The sequence below is a fragment of the Echinops telfairi genome, unplaced genomic scaffold (assembly GCF_000313985.2).
Source record: "Echinops telfairi isolate 266 unplaced genomic scaffold, ASM31398v2 ScPeMD7_1;HRSCAF=3_0, whole genome shotgun sequence".
NCBI lineage: Eukaryota > Metazoa > Chordata > Mammalia > Afrosoricida > Tenrecidae > Echinops > Echinops telfairi.
In genome coordinates, this window is record NW_022103896.1 from 87,319,734 (window position 1) to 87,341,004 (window position 21,271).

General features: G+C 38.8%; 2 protein-coding genes and 1 pseudogene across 2 annotated transcripts in view; 1 reads left to right on the plus strand and 2 right to left on the minus strand.

The window, feature by feature from the left end:
- The window catches only part of LOC101638328 (syndecan binding protein), a 25,800-nt gene extending 10,451 nt beyond the window's left edge, over window positions 1-15,349 (plus strand). Inside the window, exons 4-9 of the mRNA XM_004697570.2 lie at window positions 3,262-3,371; window positions 6,199-6,357; window positions 8,173-8,348; window positions 10,476-10,647; window positions 12,207-12,298; window positions 14,257-15,349. Coding sequence (XP_004697627.1) covers window positions 3,262-3,371; window positions 6,199-6,357; window positions 8,173-8,348; window positions 10,476-10,647; window positions 12,207-12,298; window positions 14,257-14,311 — 764 coding nt within the window. The 3' untranslated portion in view covers window positions 14,312-15,349. The remainder of the gene's footprint in view (window positions 1-3,261; window positions 3,372-6,198; window positions 6,358-8,172; window positions 8,349-10,475; window positions 10,648-12,206; window positions 12,299-14,256) is intronic.
- LOC123521268 lies at window positions 926-1,502 on the minus strand (annotated as a pseudogene).
- Window positions 15,350-15,936: 587 nt separating the features above from the next.
- NSMAF (neutral sphingomyelinase activation associated factor) overlaps window positions 15,937-21,271 on the minus strand; it is a 69,191-nt gene continuing 63,856 nt past the window's right edge. Inside the window, exon 31 of the mRNA XM_045293538.1 lies at window positions 15,937-16,601. Within this exon, the coding sequence (XP_045149473.1) occupies window positions 16,507-16,601 (95 nt within the window). The 3' untranslated portion in view covers window positions 15,937-16,506. The remainder of the gene's footprint in view (window positions 16,602-21,271) is intronic.

Sequence of the window (21,271 nt, forward strand, 5' to 3'; positions counted from 1 at the left end):
TTTATTAAAACTTTTATTGGCATATAATTCACATACCAAACAATGCAGTAGTTTAAATATATTTTAAATATTTGTACAATCATCATCATAATCTATTTTAGCAAATTTTCTACATTCTTTTTTTTCCTCCCTTTCCTCCTCCAGCTTTATTGTATAGCTTAAAATTACATTCTATTTTCTAGGACTTCAGTTGCTTTTTCCATCTGACATTTAAAAACTGATTACAGTAAATGAAGCACAGTTGTCTAAGTGATACAGGATAAAAAAATAACATGTTGATTTCTGTGAAAATGCATTTCTTTGCAATTCCTGAACAAGCTCCAAATTGTGCTAACTCTGAGTATCGATGTTTACCGTGGGCTTTAATTTTAAGACTTTGAGGGAAAAAATGTGTTCTACCTTTGTCATCACATGTGTATGATTACTCGGCATCAACTCTGTGATGAAGCTGTTCCTGTGTAGACTTTTATCCTGGGTTCTCTTGTGCACAGTCTTGTTTTTCTTTGTTTACTCCCACTCAACTGTATGTTCTATATAGGGCCTGATGCAGATGTTGCATGATGTTACAGCTACTGAGGTCTACAATCCAAGGCCGTCATAATGCTAAAATTACATTTACATACAGAAGTTCATAGACACTTCCAAAATTGGTTTTATCTCCTACATGGGAACATCTCAAGAGACCCAGAATGGGCCTAATGGGCTGACTCTTTCCTATTCATTAATCCCTTCTTCACCAGTGGTACAGAAAAGGGGTTCTTTAACAAAGCATTATACATAACACTTCTACCAAGCCAAATATACACTTTTTTTGTAGTTAAATGCAGAAAGTAGATTTTTTTCCCCCACTCCTTTCCTCCTTTTACATTCCTCCTTTTACACTGGCCTGGGAGTAGCCTCTAATCTGCCAACCTTTGGCCAGTAAAGAGGATTCAGAGAAAAGACCACAACCAGCCATCAGAAAAAGAAGGGGCGACAAAGGAAAATAATGAAGCTGAAGTCTCAGTTGTGCATTCCTGTGCAAGGTGCCCTGATTCACCACGGCGGTAGACTTGACTTCACTTGTCTTGCTGCAGTTGCTGGCTACCCGACCAGTCTCACCGCACCTGGAGCACTTCACTTTGGTGTAGTCTTTTTGAATGTGTCCAAAGTCTCCACGGGAGCAGCGCTTCTCATCTGCGTGGTCCCTGTGACGACCAGATGGCCTGGTTTGCCACAGTTGTAGCAACACTGCGCTCGCTCTCTCGCTCGGGCTCCTTGCAGTCCTTGGCAATGTGACCACCTCTATCGCAGTTAGAGCAGGCTTCATCCTCCTGAAGATCACAATCCTTGGCAAGGTGACCAGACTCACCACAATGATAACAAAGGTCTGGAAGAGAAGAGGAAACAAACTGGAAACCTCTGCCACGGCTTCTCATTCCACGACCACGGCCTCCTCCAGCAGGACATTCCCGGGCCCACTGGCCAGAGCGCCCACACTTGAAGCATTTGGTGCTGCTCATGACTGCAGTTAGGGTTCCTTTGCGTCTGAGTGTGTCCGCCACAGAGGGCGCTCGGACGCAGCCCTGGTGAAAGTGGCTCTCAAGGTAGAGGCTGCTTATTTTCAGGGTCCTTGCCTGGGCCACACGCGGGTCTGCCATTTTCTACATTCTTGACTCATTATTGTTAGCTCTCCATTTTCCCCAACCTATCCTGGATTTCATATAAAGAAAACCATACTGTTTTCAGGGTTCTCTAGGGAAACAAAACCAGGACACCTAGGATTTTATTTATTTATATATATATGTGTGTGTGTGTGTGTGTGTGTATACATACATATATGTGTATATAAAAGAGGATAGGTTTATACAGTTTGAAGGAATGTAACACCTAATTAGTCCACACAGCAGTACAGAGGACTCAGTTCAACTCACTTTTGTGGAACAGTTAATATACTGGGAGTCTTTCAGCTCATATGGGGTGGGCTGCCAGGTCCAAGGTCAGAGAAGCAGGCAGCAGACAGCAGGGTGGGTCAGCAACAGTCAGTAACACAGGAGCTTAGTGAAGCAGGCCTTGATGGGATCTTGATCTCAAGCTATACAGGAACAGGATCCACCAGCCTCAAGCTCAAGTGATGTATGCACCAGCAGTGTGGGGAGGCAGGTCTCGAAGGAGCCTCAAGCTCAAGTGATGTATGCACCAGCAGTGTGGGGAGGCAGGTCTCGGAGCCTCAAGCTCAAGCTCTAGCAACACGACCCATGGTTTGATTTGACTCACAGGTAGTACAGCACACTGTCTTATCACTAGGGAGCAAGAGAGAAGGGGCAGGTCTTGCAGAGCCATTTATCTCATTGCCCTCCAAGTTGTGACCTGATTAATCTACACCCACATGTTCCTATTGGCCTAGTTGGGACAATAAATCTAACATTGCAGTCCTCCCCCTTGCCAAGCTGACACGTGTACACAATTCTTTAGCCATATATAATTTTCACATATTAATGAAATCACACTTATACCTAACATACATCTATCATACATATAAATGAAAACATACTGAATCTGATTGTATCTGGTATATTGTACATTAACAAAGGAAAGATAGTAAGTACATATAAAGAAGAAATACTGACAGTCACAACCAGTCTTTGCAATTGATCATGTGGTCGTAACTGATTGGTAGAACTACCTTCTTCCACTACCCATTCTGTACTACCTTTGCCCTTGGCCTCTGGCTTAGAGCATATATTGCCTTCTGGAGAACATTGCCCCACCTCCACAAGATGGTGCCACCTAGCTGGCACCGTAAGTGTGTCTTTAGGAGGTCATTCCATCGTTCTATCAAGCCATCTGCTTTAGGGTGATGAGGAACATGATATGAGCAGTGGATTCCATGGCGATGGGCCCATTGCTATACTTCATTTTATTTAAAAAAAAGAGAGAGGAGCAGATACCAAGGGCTCAAGTAGAAAGAAAATGTTTTGAAAATGATGATGGCAACAAACGTACAAATGTGGTTGACACATGGATGTGTGTATGGATTGTGATAAGAGTTGTACGAGCCCCAATAAAATGAATTTAAAAAAAAAAGGAAAACCTCCCAACAACAGAAACAGAAAAACCTAAGTGGGTTTTTTTACTAAACATTTTTATTAGGGTATAATACTAATATATAATTCAATCTCTGTGGTTTTTAATGTAAGTAGAAGTATATACCAATAAGAGGATTTATGTGTGTGTAGATTCTGCCAATGTCTTATGCATGCATGCATTTATTTGTATTAGATCTATATCCTAAACTGTATCCAGAGCTCAGTCAGTACATGGGTCTGAGTCTAAATGAAGAAGAAATATGCACAAACATGGCCATGGTCCCTGGAGCACCAGTGCAAGGGGTATGTATGTACAGTGTGATTACTATTGAGTTATATAAAATACCTAAGTGTCTGTGTTGTGATTAACTTAACAAATCTATAACTTTAGCATTGACTTTTCAGACATTTTAGACTTTATTTTAGGTATAATTTTTTAAATGCTAGTCTACTTTTGTGCTAATATCACTCACTGCTCTAGTTAGGAGTTAAGACTTTAAATGTCTTAAACTAATCTGCTTGTCTTTGTCACCTACATTTAGTGTTACTAAGACTTATTGAAGGACTGAGACTACTTACTGGTAGTGCTGTGGGTTAGGCATTAGCCTCATTCCTAAGGTTAGTGGTTCAAACCTACCTGCTGCTCTGTGAGAGAAAGATGATATCTGCTCCTATAAATATTTGCTGTTTCATTAACTCTGTAGATAGGGTTGCTATGAATCGTCTTGATGACAGTGGATTTTGGTAAGCCTTAGTGATTCTGTTCGGGTCATATTTCTTGTATGTCAGTTTAAGTGAAGGGGTGGAGTCTAGCCTGTCAATCAGGTCATAGCCAATGAGGCTTCTGGGAACTCCTGCTTTCCTCTCTGGAGGCAGGACACACTCTCTCTGCTTCACCTTCCTGTTGACAAGCCACAAGGAGGCACTCTGATGCCAGCCAGAGCCCTTGAGAAGCTTCTGTTGCCACTGGATCCACAAGACTTATGATCTTCCCATTGGCTTGTGATCTCCCTGCATTAGGCATCATTGCATGTGTTGCGTGAGCCTGAAGAGGAATTTATGAACTAGTATCTGACATATGGGCTAATATCAGATTTATTTATGTTTCTTAATATACAATTGCTTTTTGATATAAAGTTCTCTCTTACACACGTGTGAATCTCCCTGGATTTGTTTCTCTAGTCTACACGGACTAGCATAGCTTCTGTATTTCACATTTTGATTATTATATCTAATAGTGCTAAGCTGCTGGTTGATGAGTTATCCTGAGTACTGGTCATATCTCTACTTTGCTCAGAAGCTTTTAGCATTCTGTATGAAAATATAATGCTTTTGTAATAGATCTCAGAATTTAGACCTAAATTTTACTTACCTGAAACCTTATTATTACAAAATCATTACTAAATAGTGCTTATAGTACTTACCATAATTAGAGATAATACCTGTGCAATTATTTCAGTATCTATTGTCTGTTAGACTGCAAAGGGCAAAGTTACATGCCTTGTTGCTACAACCCAGTGCTTAGTACAGTGCATGATTTCACTCATATATCTAATAAATATATATTGAGAACTTGTTTATAATAGTGTTGAGTTAGGAAAAAAGAATCGCTATAGGTCTTTCAACAAAGATAATTTGATATGAGAATTTATATACATGAAGAGGTTGCAGAATAAAAGGAAGAATGGAAAGCTGGGTTACATGTGATAGCAGAAAATAGCTACGTCTTTTAGGGCTTAGGGCAGCGCAGGAAAGGGGGCGGGTTTATCAGAATCTAGGAGGCTGGGTAAAGAACTGGGACGGCGGAAGAAGAATTGTGGGCTGAGGCTGGCATATCTAAGAATTTGCAGCAAGGTTGGTTCTAGAGTGTCAGTGAAAGGAACAACACTTAAAAATAAAAATAAAAACGTGGTAGGTGAAGAAGCATCAGGAAAGTGACCAGGAGGACAGTCCGTCCTTGGAAAGAGATTCCCAAATGGCAGATCAAAATACCCAAACCAAACTTATTGCTGTCAAATAGATTTTGACTCACAGTAAGGCTGTAGGACAGACTAGAACTGCCTCTGTTATGCAAGTAGTAGACATGAAGTTTTAAAACAACTACTATAAATGAGCTCAAGGATTTACATGAAACTATGAATGAGGAGAGAAGATATTAAAGTAACTAGGTAAACTAGAGGAGAAAAATGCAATATGTGAAATGAAAAATTCACTTGGGAAGCTTTTAAAAATTCACCAGCAACAAAAATAAATTCAATTAAAAAAAAATCCAATTTGATTATAAAATATAAGTAAAATAAAAAGGTATTAACGAGCTCTGAAATTCAGATGCTTCCGAATGAAGTTATAGACCACCTCGCTATTCATTTGAAAAAAAAAAAAAAAAGAAGTACTGTTGCAGACCAAAGAAAGTGTGGAATATCTAGTGGATAAACTAGCAAGTTAATTACATAATTTTTAGTATAGCTTTCTGTGGAAGTTAATCCATAGATGTTTATTTAAGGAGAAAAGAAATAATATTTGACCATTTTATGTGTACCAGGACCCATATAATGTACAACTCTCTTTTAGCCTTACAGTTACACTTTCCAAATTCGAAATTCAGTGCCATCGAACCATCATAGTGACCCTATAGGACAGTGTAGGAACTGCCCCTGTGGTTTCTCAGGACTATGACTCTTTACAGGAGTAGAAAGCCCCTTTCTCCCTTGGAGCAGCTGGCGGTTTCTCACTACTAACCTAGCAGTTAGCAGCCCAATGTGTGACTACTATGTCCCCAGCACCGTGAGGTACTTATAGAGACTGAAAGTCTCATACCGTATGACAGAACACTCTGTCAGATGTTGTGTCAGTTCCAAAATGATCTTATGACGGACCTACAAAATTTAAGAATAATTCATTTGTATTGAAGACATGCCAGTTTGTTCAAGAGGAAGACATTGTCTATTGGTGCTGATAAATATGGGGCTTATAAAATATGAATCACTAATGCCATTTTATTTTTATACAAATTAAACGCAAAATGTTACAGAATACATTTTGGAAAGCCTAAACTACTTTGAATTATGATTGTAACCTTTTTTGATGGAGTGTCTTTAAATGTTGATATATTGTACATTTTTGTTAACAGTTGGTAGTAAGACCTTCTAGTATGAATCATATGGTGGCTCCTATAACTGGTAATGATGTTGGAATTCGAAGAGCAGAAATTAAGCAAGGGATTCGTGAAGTTATATTGTGTAAAGATCAAGAAGGAAAAATTGGCCTCAGGCTGAAATCAGTAGATAATGTAAGTTTTTTTAAATGGATTTAAAGTTGTCTAATAGTTTGTATGACTAATTAATTAATGAATGAGTAATGTTTAATTAATGATTAATGTTTTCACATTTGGAAATTTCATTTGGAATTCCCTAATAATGATGGATCTATTGAGACTATTTTAAAGTCTATTCAGGTAATCCATTTTTAGGTACCATGTTTTAAGGTTGCAGAGTTGAACTATGTTTTCCCTTTTTTGAGAGTAGTTTTTCTTGAATAAAGTTCACTCATCTGTGGAAATTATTCTATTGTAATAACATTGTATAATGGAATTGTGTCAGCCTCAATCTTCGCATTGTGATAAAAATGAAAGGCAGTTAGTCTATGTATAACTTGAACAAAACTCATCTATCAGTTGAACTTGGAAGCTCTAACTTAACTATTCTCTTCTTCTTGAGGGGCTGAGAGTACAATGCTGCTCTTTGCCAGGATTGGGTCTTTATTTGATTTTGCTTTTTATTGTGATTTGAGACAAAGTTTACAGAACACATTGATTTTTCCATTCAACAATTCATGCATTTTGCTTCATGACCTTGATTGCAGTCCCCACAATAGCACTCTTCCCACTTCCTTCTCATGTTTATTTCCATTTGCTCCTTCCCTGTCCATTCTGGCCTTCTGAGCTGTAGCCCTTAACAAATGCGGCTATTTTGATCTCTCACATGGTGGATCGAACACTTCCTGGGTGTTATTATTCACCCTAGAGACTAAAAAACTGAGTCATGGGAGAGAGTTCAATTCCAGGCCTCAGTAGGGACTAAGGGATCCATATTCTTGGCATTCCATCAGTCTCCGTCAGACCAGTCCGCTTGGTTTTTTGGGTTTTTTTCCAGTGATTTTGAGTTTTGTTCCACATTTTTCTCCTTATTCTGTCCGGGATGAGATATTTGGATTTGGTTTTTAGTACCTTAGTTTTCTTCTGTGTCTTATAACAATTTCTTTATAAGAACTGGAGTGTTGTTAAGTATCTCATAATTTTAGGCTTTTAAGTAGATTTTATCTTACTTTTTAAATGTTTGTATTATTTTATCTATAGTGACAAATGCTTAAACTTTTAAAACCCAATCTGTCAAATATTTCTCCTACAATTTTTACAAAATACTCATATAGGAAATAGGAAACCATGCTATTCTCTTACCACACTGTGTCCAGTATTTAAAAAAGTAGAAATATTAGCATCTGACTACTTTATAGGCAAGACCAAGTTGTAAGTCTACAGTTTGACTTAATGGATGGTGAAGTAATACTTGACTAAAATTCTTACACTCATCTTTGTTAAAGACTGATGAAAAACAAATTATAATCCTGATGTTATTAGATTATGTTTTTCATTGGCACATGAATAAAGGGATCCTTCAATTTTAATGAATGGCCTTAAACTTCCACTATTACATGCTGTAAAAGAAATCAGGTTTGTAGCACTTAAATTTTTCTGTCTCTGATAATGATGATTTGTTATACCGATTTGGTATTCTATTTGATTCATATAAGTTTATCTACTATAGTTCTTCATCTTCACTCATCTTTAAGAGGAAAAGGTGGCTGAGGCTCGGTCAGGTGTGTCAATGACTTGCAGTAGAAATTACCACCCAAACTTTATTTTTTGCCTTGATTTCTAGAATTCTATCCCTCACAAACTTTTCAACTTCTTTAAGGGGTAACTTGACTCACTGTGCTCATAATTTATTTTAAAAGAGTAGATTTCTAACGGTTCAGTTCTAATTTCCAGCATTTTTAACTATATCATGTACCAGTGGTAAATGACTAGTTATTTTCTTATTCCTAGGGTGTATTTGTGCAGTTGGTCCAGGCTAATTCTCCATCATCTTTGGTTGGCCTTAAATTTGGAGACCAAGTACTCCAGATTAATGGTGAAAACTGTGCTGGCTGGAACTCAGAAAAAGCACACAAAGTACTCAAACAGGCATTTGGAGAGAAGATTACCATGACTATTCGTGATAGGTAAGCTCACTCAAAACCAAATTCATTGCAATCAAGTTGGTTGCAACGCGTAGCAATTCTAAGGACAGGGTAGAACTACCCTTGTGGGTTTTCAAGACTGTAAATCTTTACGGGAGTAGACAGCCTCAGCTTTTTCCCCTGGAACAACCAGTGGTTTTGAACTGCTGACCTTCCAGTTAGCATCACAAAGTGTAACCCAATACGCTACCAAGGCTCACAGTCATTAAATAATTCTAATTGAAATGCTATTAGTCCTATATTCTTGGAATTGTTTGGTACAGATTTTTCTGACATGATTTGATTTTTAACAGCATTCTGTGATTGCGATGTACACCTCTTTTCACAGCTTATAGGAATGTGTCCTCTAAATACATTTCTAGAAAAGAGAAATTCTGTTGGAGAAATCATTCAGTAGCCTAGTGTCTGAAGTTCACTTTCCAGTGGACTGCTTAACATACCTGATAAATTGTACACACGTGTGTAAGGGCTCAATCAGCACAGAACTCCAAATAGTCCAAGACTCCTTAAAAGTCACCGTGACCCTTTGGGCGGTGATGAAGCTGTAGTTATCACGGTAGGAGAGTAAGTACATCCTTTTATTTACCAGTTGGTGTTTATGACTTTTAAACATTTAGCACGTAGATGGACTAACGTTTATTTTCTTGCTATGGCCCCCACAAGTGGTAACGTGGTAGAGGGGGAACCTATCATTGCTTAATTAGCTTTGGGGTGTTTAACAGGATGTACTAGTCTAAAGTTGTTTTATTCATCTTTGATAGTATGCAGTATCATAAAAATTTCTAAGACATGGTAAATATTTTATAGATGAATGTCATTTTCACTGTAAGGGTTAAAAACTGGTTCAAACTGGTTCAGTTATAGCTAGTAAAACAAAACCAGAACAAATCCAAATATTTTAAATGTGACACCTCTGGGATGATAAATTATGGGTTAAAACCTGGAATGGGAAGTTTGGAAGAGGTATAGTGAGCTCTTCCAGACCTTGATGTGGCAGATTGGATTATTAGCAGATAGGACAGTGGGGAGTGATGGACATTCAAAACAGCACTGTCTGCTGGGCCACGGTTGTTTCCGGTTCTGCTCAGAATCCTTTGGCAAGTTGGTTGCTATGCATTGTCAATGCTGCTCTTGCTTTCTAAGAATTTCTAGGGGAGGACAGCGGGCTGTTTGAGCAAAACTTTTATCTAAAGTTTCCCCATTCTAATCCACCAAATTTTTATAAAATTGGGTCTCTTCCAGCCTTGCTTCCTGAGTAGAAAGGAACAGCACAAAGCGGTTTCTATTTTATATCAAAGCAAAAGTTCAAACATTAATTTGGATTGGAACAAGAAGACAGAGTTGTTCTGAATTATACCATGTAAAGACAAGTTTATCATAAAGCCCCTATTATCACATGGTAGGAGATTTGTAGATAAGTGAGCAAGTTAACAGATTTAATAATCAATTGGCCTTTTTTGAGTAATTGTTAGAATATATGTCTTTCCAAAAAGAGGCAAAAAGAACTCTTTTAAGTCACAGTTAGGCTTTAAAACGTTTATGGGCAAATTCTATTAGCTTTAATTCCATATTCCCACCATCTTGTTGAAACCTCTTTATAATCCCTTTGCAGTTCTTCTTTAAAATACAGCCATAAAATTAAAATCGTAGTAAGAGACCATATTCATCCAGTACTTAAAGAAGTAGTTTCTAAAAACAATGCAGGGAAAACAAACCCCCTGCTATTGAGTTAATTCCAACCCAGAGCTATCCTAATATAGGGTTTTCTGAGATTTTTGACTTTGTGATTTTTGTTTAAAGCCTCATTCTTAATGCTAAATCCCACAAAAATGAAAAAGAGGAAACATTTTGATAAACTGTTTAGAGAACTGTTTTGTGTTTGTTATCCCAAGAAGGAAATCTTCATTAGAAAACCAGTTAAACGATAATGATTTTAAAATAAAAACAATGCTGTACAGAGATATTCTTGAATATACATTCAGGTTGCTCCTGTTGGAAACACTTCATTTGTTATAACCAAATACCCAGTAAGGCAAATTTAGAGTGTAATGAAACCTAATAACATATTTACCTTGGAATTAAGTTTCTAATCAAGTCTCATGTTTACAGGCCCTTTCAACGAACTGTTACCATGCATAAGGATAGTACTGGGCATGTTGGTTTTATCTTTAAAAATGGAAAAATAACATCCATAGTGAAAGATAGTTCTGCAGCCAGAAATGGTCTTCTCACCGAACATAACATCTGTGAAGTCAATGGGCAGAATGTCATTGGATTGAAGGTAATGAACAGAAAGGGTGTGCCTTTTTACTACTTTATTTTAAAAAACACCCTTTTCGCTTGACTGTTTCAGCTGTACTGTTTGTTATTGTCCTTCTAAGTAAAGAAACGCCCGGCAGCACTGCTTTGCCTCTTACTGGGCTCTTGGCTAGTCAGTGGAATTCTGTGGGTAGTTTGCCTACATATGGGGGCTCTGACCTAGATCTCTATAGAAATTTTAATTACATTTTGAATGATTGGTTGCCACTTAACAAGCAGGAAGGGAATAAATAAATCATAGTTTGTTTATATATCAGCAATTTGTTTTCTCCTACCCTGAAGTTCTTCAAGGCTCTCTTTAGTTCCAGAGTTATAGAGTAAGGCTTATTGAGTTCATAAACTTTGGTTTAGAATACAGTTAAGAGAGGGGATATGGTACTACATATAGGGAAATTTCTATAATAAAAAGGTGATTTTTGTGGGGGCCTGATATATCCAGTACAATTTACTTAGCAGTTTGGTTTATAGGCATAAAATCAACTGATTTTAATAAATAGAATTAAACTAGGTAAAGTAGAAAAAAATTAGAAATACTGTCATTCAAAGTTTAGATATTATCAAAATATTAAATAAATAAATACAAGGGGTACCCCTCCCCCCAAAAAAACCCCAGAATTTTATTTTTCAAGACTATGTATTTAAATTTTTTTACAAAACAATCTTACCACCTTCAAAGTACTCTCCATTACACTTAAAAATTTGCCAAATCTGTGATTCCATTCTTGGAAACGTTTTTCAAATTCGTGATTTGGATGGCTGACAGCACCTCCCTTGTTTTTTTCATCACCTCTTCTACATTGTCAAATCGCTGTCCTTTCAAGTCCCTCTGCATTTACGGAAACAAGTCACATGGAGCAAGGTCTGATGAGTCAGCTGCGTGGGGCAAGAGAGGCATGCTGCTTTTTGCCAAAAACTGGTGCACTGAGATGACTGTGTGAGCAGGTGGATTGTTGTGGTGGCAAAACCAGTCCCCTGGTCTGCCACAAATCAGGGCCTTTTTGTCACATACTATTAGCCAATCTTTTCAGACCTCTAAACAGAATGCTTGATTAATAGTCTTGTCATGGTGGACCGAATTCCACGTGCACTATAGATCAGCATTTTGTCCATTCGGGAAGTTGACTGACCCAGAACAAGGTTTGGCATTTTTTGAAGTGAGAAAACCACTCGTATACTTGAGTTTTTCCTATAACACTGTCCTTGTAAGCTGTGTTCAATATCACAACATTAAATCTTATAGCCATACGCCATTCTCTTAAATCAGCCATCACAAAAAACGAGGTTTGAGTGAAACTACTTTTACCAAAAAAAGCCACTGGGTGCACTACTTCAGAGCACGTTGCTTGATACTCACCCAGCAGTACTACGAAGTTCCGCCTCTGCCCAGTGCAATTCCAGGTGGTGTTTTTTTGGTTTCCTCTCGTGTGTGTGTGTGTGTGTGTGTGTGTGTGTGTTTTCCGTGTGTAGTATAGTATTCTACTTACTGCGTACAGTCTCAGTGGAATTTTCTGTTTTCAACAGGACTCTCAAATTGCAGACATACTGTCAACATCTGGGACTGTAGTTACTATCACAATCATGCCTGCTTTCATCTTCGAACATATTATTAAACGGTATGTAGTCAATTCACTTATCTGGGTTCTGTGATTTTACCACTGCTTTCATTTAATTCTCAAACCTTTAACTCTTTTACCTAAAGAACAGTATAATTTATATAGAAATTTGAAGTAAATTATTTAAATTTCAAGAAATGGATCGATGACCCCTCAAAACTTTCAAAGTATGGAATAAAATTAATCATATGTTCCCTAAATTTAGCACTTCCTAAAAGGAAAAAGATGTGTAAAACGGTCAGCTTTCAGTAAAATTGATGCCAGTATACCTGGTAGTTGATGATAGGAGGAACAATTTCAATTCTCTTGAGCAGCCCAGGACGTTAGAAGTATGTGGGCAAAGGTGCTACTTTATGTCCGTATGAATTGAGTATTAGGAAGCCAAGTGAGGCCACTACAAGGGGCTTCAAAAAGTTCATAGAAAAAATAGTCTGGTTTTTCTCTCTCCACCACACCCCAAACTTTTTGAGGGCTACTTCTAGAAAAGGGGCAGCAAAAGATTTTTTTCTAGAGCTTTTAAAATCCTGGCTTCTGTCTTAACTGTTCTTGCCAAGCTGGCTTAGCATCCTACTTTTAGAATACCTGTCTTGAATGTAGAACATAACCCATGATGCAATTTCAAGTAGGTGTTTTGTTTTGCCTTTAGGGTAATGTATGAAGCTGAAGTTGAAATATTGGAGGCGGGCAGGGAAGGGGTGAAGAAATTAGTGTCTAGAGCTCTTTCCATAAACCATTAATAGGGTCCCCTCTCCCAACTTGTCTCAGCCTTGTGTGAGGATTTCCTCTTGCTTCCCTTACCGCAACTCCTCCAAAATCATCTTTTATCATTATCTTCAAGGTTTTTTTAATCGTTTTATTAGGGACTCATACAACTCTTATCATAATCCATATATACATCAATTGTGTAAAGCACATTTGTACATTTGTTGCCATAATCATTCTCAAAACATTTGCTTTCTGCTTGAGCCCTTGGTATTAGCTCATTTTCCCCCTCCCTCCCCGCTCCCTTCTCCCTCATGAACCCTTGATAATTTATAAATTATAAATTATTTTGTCATCTTGCCCTGTCCGATGTCTCCCTTCACCCACTTTTCTATTGTCCGTTCCCCAGGGAGGCGGTCACATGTAGATATTTGTAACCGGTTCCTCCTTTTCAACTCACCCTCCCTGTATCTCCACGCATACCACTGGTCCTGAAGGGATCATCTGCTCTAGATTCCCAGTTTCCAGTTCCTATCTGGAATGTACCAGTGTACATTCTCTGGTCTAGCCAGATTTGTAAGGTAGGACTAGGATGTTAGTGGGGGAGGGGAAGCATTTAGGAACTAGAGGAAAGTTTTGTTTCATCGTTGTTACACTGCACCCAGACGGCTATCTCCTCCCCAGACCCTTCTATAAGGGGATGTCCAGTGGCCTACAAATGGGCTTTGGGTCTCCACTCCGTACTCCCCGCCCCCCATTCACTGATATGATTTTTTGTTCTGATGATGCCTGATACCTGATCCCTTCGACACCTTGTGATCACACAGGCTGTTGTGCTTCTTCCATGTGGGCTTTGTTGCTTCTGAGCTAGATGGCCACTTGTTTACCTTCAAGCCTTTAAGACCATAGACGCTGTATCTTTTGATAGCTGGGCACCATCAGCTTTCTTCACCACATTTGCTTATGTATCCATTTGTCTTCAGCGATCGTATCAGGGAGTGTCTTCAGCTTTAATATGTGTCCTATTGTCCAACTTTTCTAGCCCAGGATTCAGAAACAGCGCTGTATGTCTCTAGTGTGACCTTTCACACCAGGTGTTTTCAAACAACTAGATTATCTGCACTCCTTCCCACCCCTGACCAATCTCCCTTGCTGCTAACAGGTATTAGTTTAAATTAACATTTTCTTGGTCTAATACAACGTTTTAAAGAAAAAAAAGGCCTCAGTAGGTAATGAAAGTGATTCAACTCTTACAGGATGGCACCGAGCATCATGAAAAGCCTGATGGATCATTCCATTCCTGAAGTGTAAAAGTCAAGTCATAATGAAAATGTACCTCAACTTCTCCAGTTCACTTCTCTGACGACTCTGTATTATGCACAAGCAGCTTTCCAGGAGCCAAGCAAATGCTGCATGAGGACCTGCCTTTCTCCCTTATATATGGCTGGGAAATTTACCCTCTTAACCTGTATCTTGTTCACACTTCAAGATAGTTGTAGCCTTATCCTGGTTTTACAGATGTGAAACTTTCAGAAGACGTACTGACTTGCATAAATTCGTTTCTCTACTGGAAACGTGATGCTTCTGTAAGCCATTATGATTAAGGTAACTGCTGCAGGCTTAGCTTTGTTAGCCACTTTTCTTCAAGATCGGAGAACTGATCATACTACTTCATTTCTATGGTATATTTGTATTTTAATGTGTTGCTTGATTACAATTAGAATGGTTACCTTTGATTTTTAGTTGTGTGTGTATAAACACCAATTAAGTGACATTCATTTTATTCCATGTAAGCATTAGCATATGTAAACCCAAGAGATTGTGATTATCATTTAGTTTTAACCACCTTCACTTAATATGCTTGAACTGTCTGCTTAACTGTGTTAAGCATCAATAGAAGCCAAAATACAATTATTGCTGCCTTTTGAAAATCCAAGATGTAGTTCCATATTAAGCAGAAATGTATACTAACTTAGAACAATTTAATGGTACTTATGAGCTATTGCATAGCTATTTAGTTGTATTTGAGATTTTTCTAGTAAAATTGCATAATGGAAATCGTCTTTCTATATTTACGGCTATCACTTTTCTGGAAAAATGGATTGCTATATATTTAATGTAAAAATTCTTATACTAAACAGGATGAACTTTTTACGCCTGCATTTCATTTGTAGATTAAGTGAGATAATAACTAATTATGGCATTATATAACCAAGCTACTTTGAAATTATCTTCAAATGTCTTCTTGGTCATTTGTTGACTCTTCTCTGCCAACAAAAAGGCACTAACACTATCTTGATACTTTTTGTTTTATGCTTATTCTATTTTAATTAAATATGTATCAAAGTTTCAAACTCTTAATGTCTCTCATTGGGAAACTGTCAGTGTCTTCTACCCAGTTTGTACATGATTTTAGAAATAGGGAATGTGACATTTACCTTGTTACTATACTTATCTGCCAAAGCAGGTGGCAGTAAGAATTACCGAGGAAAGCCTGGTGTTGGTGGTACCTGTATCTGGAAGGGGGCTGCAAACTTGGACCTCCAGCCTATGGGATTAAAGGACCAGTCGAGCTGGCGAAGGACCCTGCGAGCCAAGCAGCAGGAGTGCAGTGAGGCAACTGTGTCATGTTTCATGGCATTTAAAACTAACACTGGAAATTACTGTGCTGTATCGTACAGTGTTTTCAACGAGTATAAAAATATTTTGCGTTTCAGAAGTTGATTATCTGAGGTAATCAGAACTATTGCCTTATAGCTAACCTCGTTTGAAATTTAAAAAGCAAAACACATTTCCAATTCTGAGTCAGAAGAGGGTTCTAGAGGTACAAGGGCTGTACTCCGTGAGCTTGGTCTTCTAGAGCAGATCAGTACCGGGGGTTCTTTCAGGCTACTTTTCTTTGCAGTGAGTCATTTACATAAGACAATGAAAAATGCTTTCATTACATAAAAATAATTTTATTGTAGAAAAGATGAGCATTTAATAGCCATAATGAAATAGAAACCATTCCAATGCACATTGAAAGAACTGCTAATCCTTCCCCAGCTTCTTAGAATCTGGGTACAGCAGGTTAGATAGTAACCAGCCAAGCAGTGAAGAAAATGAATTACAATTGGCTAGCAATTGTCGACGGGAGACAGGAGACTCAAGTAGCAGAGAGTGTTGTGGTTTCTTGGAAAACTGTAGCTGTGCATGCCTTGTGGTACGTTTCCCAGTCCCCGTTCAGTCTCTTCTAGCTCCTGTCCCCAAAGCTGTTTCTGATGAGTATCCTAGTAGGATGATTCCCTACTGTACAGATAAGGTAACATTTTCTTCCAAATATTGCCGCGCTTTTATCTGTCTTAGAAGATGGCAGCTAATGCCTTTCAAGGAAGTCAGAATTTAGAAAGTTTAAAACCACACATTTTACATGTGGCGAAACTTCCAAGTGCTATCATTACACATCCACCAGTCGATTTAAAAGCACACTAAATATAATTCTGTATATCCAGGAGCTAACAAGGCACTTAATACTGCAATTTCCAGAACATAATTTGTCTGTCATCCCCTCCTGTGATGAGGCTGCTGCACTGTTCGTTCATCCATATACAGGTCACAGGACCTAAGAGAAAGATGTTTTGGTTCAGTGGTGAGTTGACAAGAAAGCCCCAAAGACAAACTTAATTGCAATTAATTTACATAAAAATTGAAATGAGTCCACAAAGTGGAATAAGAAACCACTTAGCTGTTACAACAACTGGGAAATACGGATGCAGAATAGTTAGGACCTGGCTGGGGGAATGAATCTAATTACTTTGAAAGATGATACAGATGATTTTTTAAAAATTTCATATATGTATACACAATCGAAAGCAGAGCATTCAGGTTGGAAAGAAATCACTGTGCACAGTGGGACGTCAGTAGGTAAAAGTAGATACTAGAATCTCTTCTAGAAAGGAGCATGGCCCTGGTAGCAAGCATGGGAGTAACTCCTCTGCCGCGAGTCCCAGAGAGGTCTCACCAGGCTCTTGCTTCTTGAAACCAGAGTCAGCTTGAAAGATAAGTGCACCAAGTTTTTTTGTCTCTTAAAAAATAAGGAGATCAGGGTCACATTGTTTTTCTGACTTCCCTCCATGATTGTGGGATGACCTAACCCCCACCCTAAAGCACATAACCATGCCCCTCACCTCACTGGTCTCTGGAGCCCTACACGGAGGAAAGACCATGCAGGCAACCTGGCGCGGGATTTCTCATAACCCAAGAAACGACTGTTGGCGTTTCGTCAACTTTTCTTAGTCTTCCTTTACTGCCTCCCCACACCTCCTGGCCACACTTGACAGGTGAATCTTCAAGTGCTGGTCCCACCAAGGAAGTAGCCATACCGACTCAAAATAGGCTTATGTTTTGTTTCTAGGGCTTTGCACTCTTATTTCACTATGAATTAATCTATATCCCTTTTTAATTCCAAAATCCTTTCTTTACAGGATCCCACCTCCCTGCAGCCTCCCCAGCACAGGCAAACCATACCCACCCAGCCAGACTCCTTTCTTTCAAGTTAAAATTCCGGAATACTGCCTTCTTACACTCAAAAGAGGTCCAAGTTACTTCAGAGCACATCCCTCTCCCAACAAAATCAGACCAGTCTTAAAACCTGTCCCTCCCCACCCAGCCAAACCCTTCACTCCCCCAGTCACTGGGAGCCCTGTGCAGACTTCCTCACAACCCAAGCAAACATTTTTTGTCCATTATTTTAGGTTTCCTTAACCTTCTTTACCTCAGTGCCCCTCTCCCCTTCACCACACCTGCCTATACTGTCCTACCCAGACAACCTGATAAACCATCCGAGCACAAGCAGCAGCAATCCACACCGAAACAGCGTGTATTTTTTACTTCTCAAGTGCCACATTCTCCTTTTACTTTAATCCAGCCTGTATTCTCTCTTGAACTGTCACATCCTCTCTGAGCAGCCCCCGTCCTCTGGCAAATAAGCAGCATACTGAGACAGTCAAACCTTGGACCCTAAGGGTACAGACCCACCCATTTTCATACTAGCATAGCAACACAACTCCTTAGGCACTCCAACCCAGCCCCTTCTGTCGCTCTGCCCGTTTTCCTCTCCCCTGGTCTTTCTCCGACTCCACTCTTCCTTTTCCCTCCTGTCTCCTCCCTATTTCAGACACACACAACACACACACACCACCCCCACCCCCTTCTGGGTTGGTTATCGGCTTCCACTCCCCTCCCCTACCCCTACACCTCCTAGTTGAGGTCTCCTCCAGAAGGACCTCCAGTACTTACAGCTTACAGGGCCCTCTCTTCCCTGCAACTCTCCCACTTATGCATCTCCCTTTTTCTTAACACCTCCATATGATTTCCTGCTTACAAATGAAAAACAAAAAACACCTAACCCCAATTGGGAAACAAAAAAGATGCCCTGCAACTGGAAATAAAATTCAACCAAATAGTATATAAGAACCTTAAGACATACCGGGAACACTCATGAAAACAACAGAAGACATTAAAAACTAAAACCTTCACACAAGGAATCCCAGAAGATAAATGAGACAACATGGTATAAGATTTGAGAAATAGAATGCAAATGAAGGGAGATCCAATCAATGAACTCAAACACAACCACTCTGAATACAGCCAACGAGAGAAACAATCAACCAAAAGGCGAAAGAATCAGAAGAAAGCCTGAGAATGACATGGGGCACTATCGCGAGAGAAAGGCTTTATTTATTTGGAATCCTGGAGCAACAAGAAACCAAAAAATCTACAGAAAAAAGACTATGAGAATATTTCTCCAACATCCCAGAGGAGAAAATACTGTGCCAGAAGCGGAGAGAACCCACAATAGGTAGACCTCAGAAGAAACCCACGGAGAAATATTGTAGTCAAATTGCACCTTCAAGGCAAAGGAGAGAATCCCGATGGCAGCTCGAGTAAAAGAACAGTCACCTACCAAGGAAAACCAATAAAGTAAGCTCAGACTTTTTAGCAGAAACTTCAGACAAGGCAATGGAGCAAAATATGCAAAATAAAACAAACTTTGAAGGAAAAATACTACCAACCAAGATTGCTATTGTTGGTTACCACTGAGCAGATTCAAACTTAGTGACCTGAACACAACAGAATGAAACACCATCTGGTCCTGCACTAGCCTGACAATTGTTTTTATGTTTGAGCCCATGGTTAGAGCCACTGTGCCAGTCCATCTTGCAGGGGCTTTCCTCCACTGTTGTTCCCTTCTGTTTTACTACGCATGATGTCCTTCTCCAGGGACTGGTCGCTCCTCTTAACTTGCCCAAAATACATGAGATGCAGTCTTGCCATCCTTGCCCCTAAGGAGCATTCTGGCAATGCCATCTAACAAGAAAAATTTGTTCTTTTGAAATCCTTGGTACTTTAAATATTCTTGGCCAACACAGTAGTTCAAATGCATCGATTTTCTTTGGTCTTCCTTAATCAGTGTCTAACTTTCACATGCCTTTAGGCAACTGAAAATAACATGGCTTGAGTCAGGTGCACTTTAATCCTCAAAGTTAACATCCTTGCTTTTCAGCAGCTTGAAAAGGTCTTATACAGCAGATTTACCCATGCAATGCCTCCCTTGCTCTCTCGACTCCTGTTTCCATGAACACTGATTGTGGATCCAGGCAAGATGAAATACTTGACACCTTCAATCTTTATCGTGATGTTATTATCTCTTGGTCCATTTGTGAGAATTTTTGTTTTTTTTTTTACAATGAGTTGTAATTGATATTGAAGGCTACAATGATTGATCTTCATCTGCAAGTGCTTCAAGTCCTCACTTTAAGCTATTTGAAATACCAGTCACATAGCCTTCAGCATCACAAAAACACACAGGCCACCACAGTACAACAAACTTGACAGACAAGTAGTGGCTAAGAATACTATATGCAGCAAAAGTATCCCTTAATACGAGACAGAAATAAAGGTATTTCCAAATAAGGAAAATCTGAAGAAATTGGTAAAATAAGACCAACATTATAAAAAATATTAACTGGATCACTGTGGACAGTACAACAACAAGTGGATAAACCTGAGAGCATCACACAGGGCAATAACACTCAGAAAGCAACACAATGAAAATAGCACTCCAAACAGCACACAAGTAGTGGAGGAGCAAAGAGCAATAAGCAAGCACATACACCACACACAGAAAAGAAACCAAACAGAAAAATGAGAGCAGCAGCCCCACTAATAACAATAGCACCGAGTATTAATGGACTAAATGCACCAATCAAGACACACTGGATTAGAAGCCAGGACCTATCTCTAGGCTGCCTAAAGGACACAATTTAAGCTTAAAGATAGAAATAAACTAAAAAGAATAAGAAAAAAACTGGGGTGAAAAGTAAACTAAAAAAACCAAAGGATGGAGGAAAAAATTACCAAGCCAATGGCTACTGTTAAAAGGCAGGAATGGCAAAATTAATCTCTGACAAAATAGGCTTCAAGGCAAATAATATGAGAGACAAGACTGGCCACTACATGTCAGTTACAGGACCAATACACTGGGAACAGAAAACCCAATGAAAGACCTTCAAACTACATCACCAAATCCTCAGACAGTGTTGGAGAAATCAACAACAATAATAGTACATTTCAATAGATGACTCTCCACGAAGAACATCAGGTGAGAAATTCATTAACAAGATGAGCTATATCATACAATCAAACAGCTCTACCTCCTACTTACATGCAGAGCACTCTGACAACACAGGTCTTCCGGGCACATAGGACATACTTTAAAAATGACCACATACTAGGCCACAAAGCAAGCCTTAACAAAATACATTGAGATACTAATATTCAATTGTGAAAATTCTCAGATCACAATACTCTAATATGAACCAATATGAACAAGAACACATGGAGACCGGACAACACACTACTTAATATTGATTGGGTAAATGACCAAATAAGGGATGAAATTAAGCACAGGAAAACAAGAACCCAACATATCAAACAAAACCTTTGGGACACAGTTAAAGCAGTTAACAGAGGCAATTTACTGTGCACATATGAAAAAAGAGAAAGTCTAAATCAACACCTTAACACCACCACCACCTAGAACAAAGGCAACAACATGAACCTTCCACCAACTTAAGAAATCACCAAGATTCAAGTAGAAATAAACAAATGAAATAAAAAGAACAAGAAGTTGCTTTCTTGAAAAGGTCAGTAAAATTGACAAACCTGGCAAAATTAACAAAGGGTAAAAAAGAAGATGCAAATATCTAGAATTAGAGATGAAAAGGACAT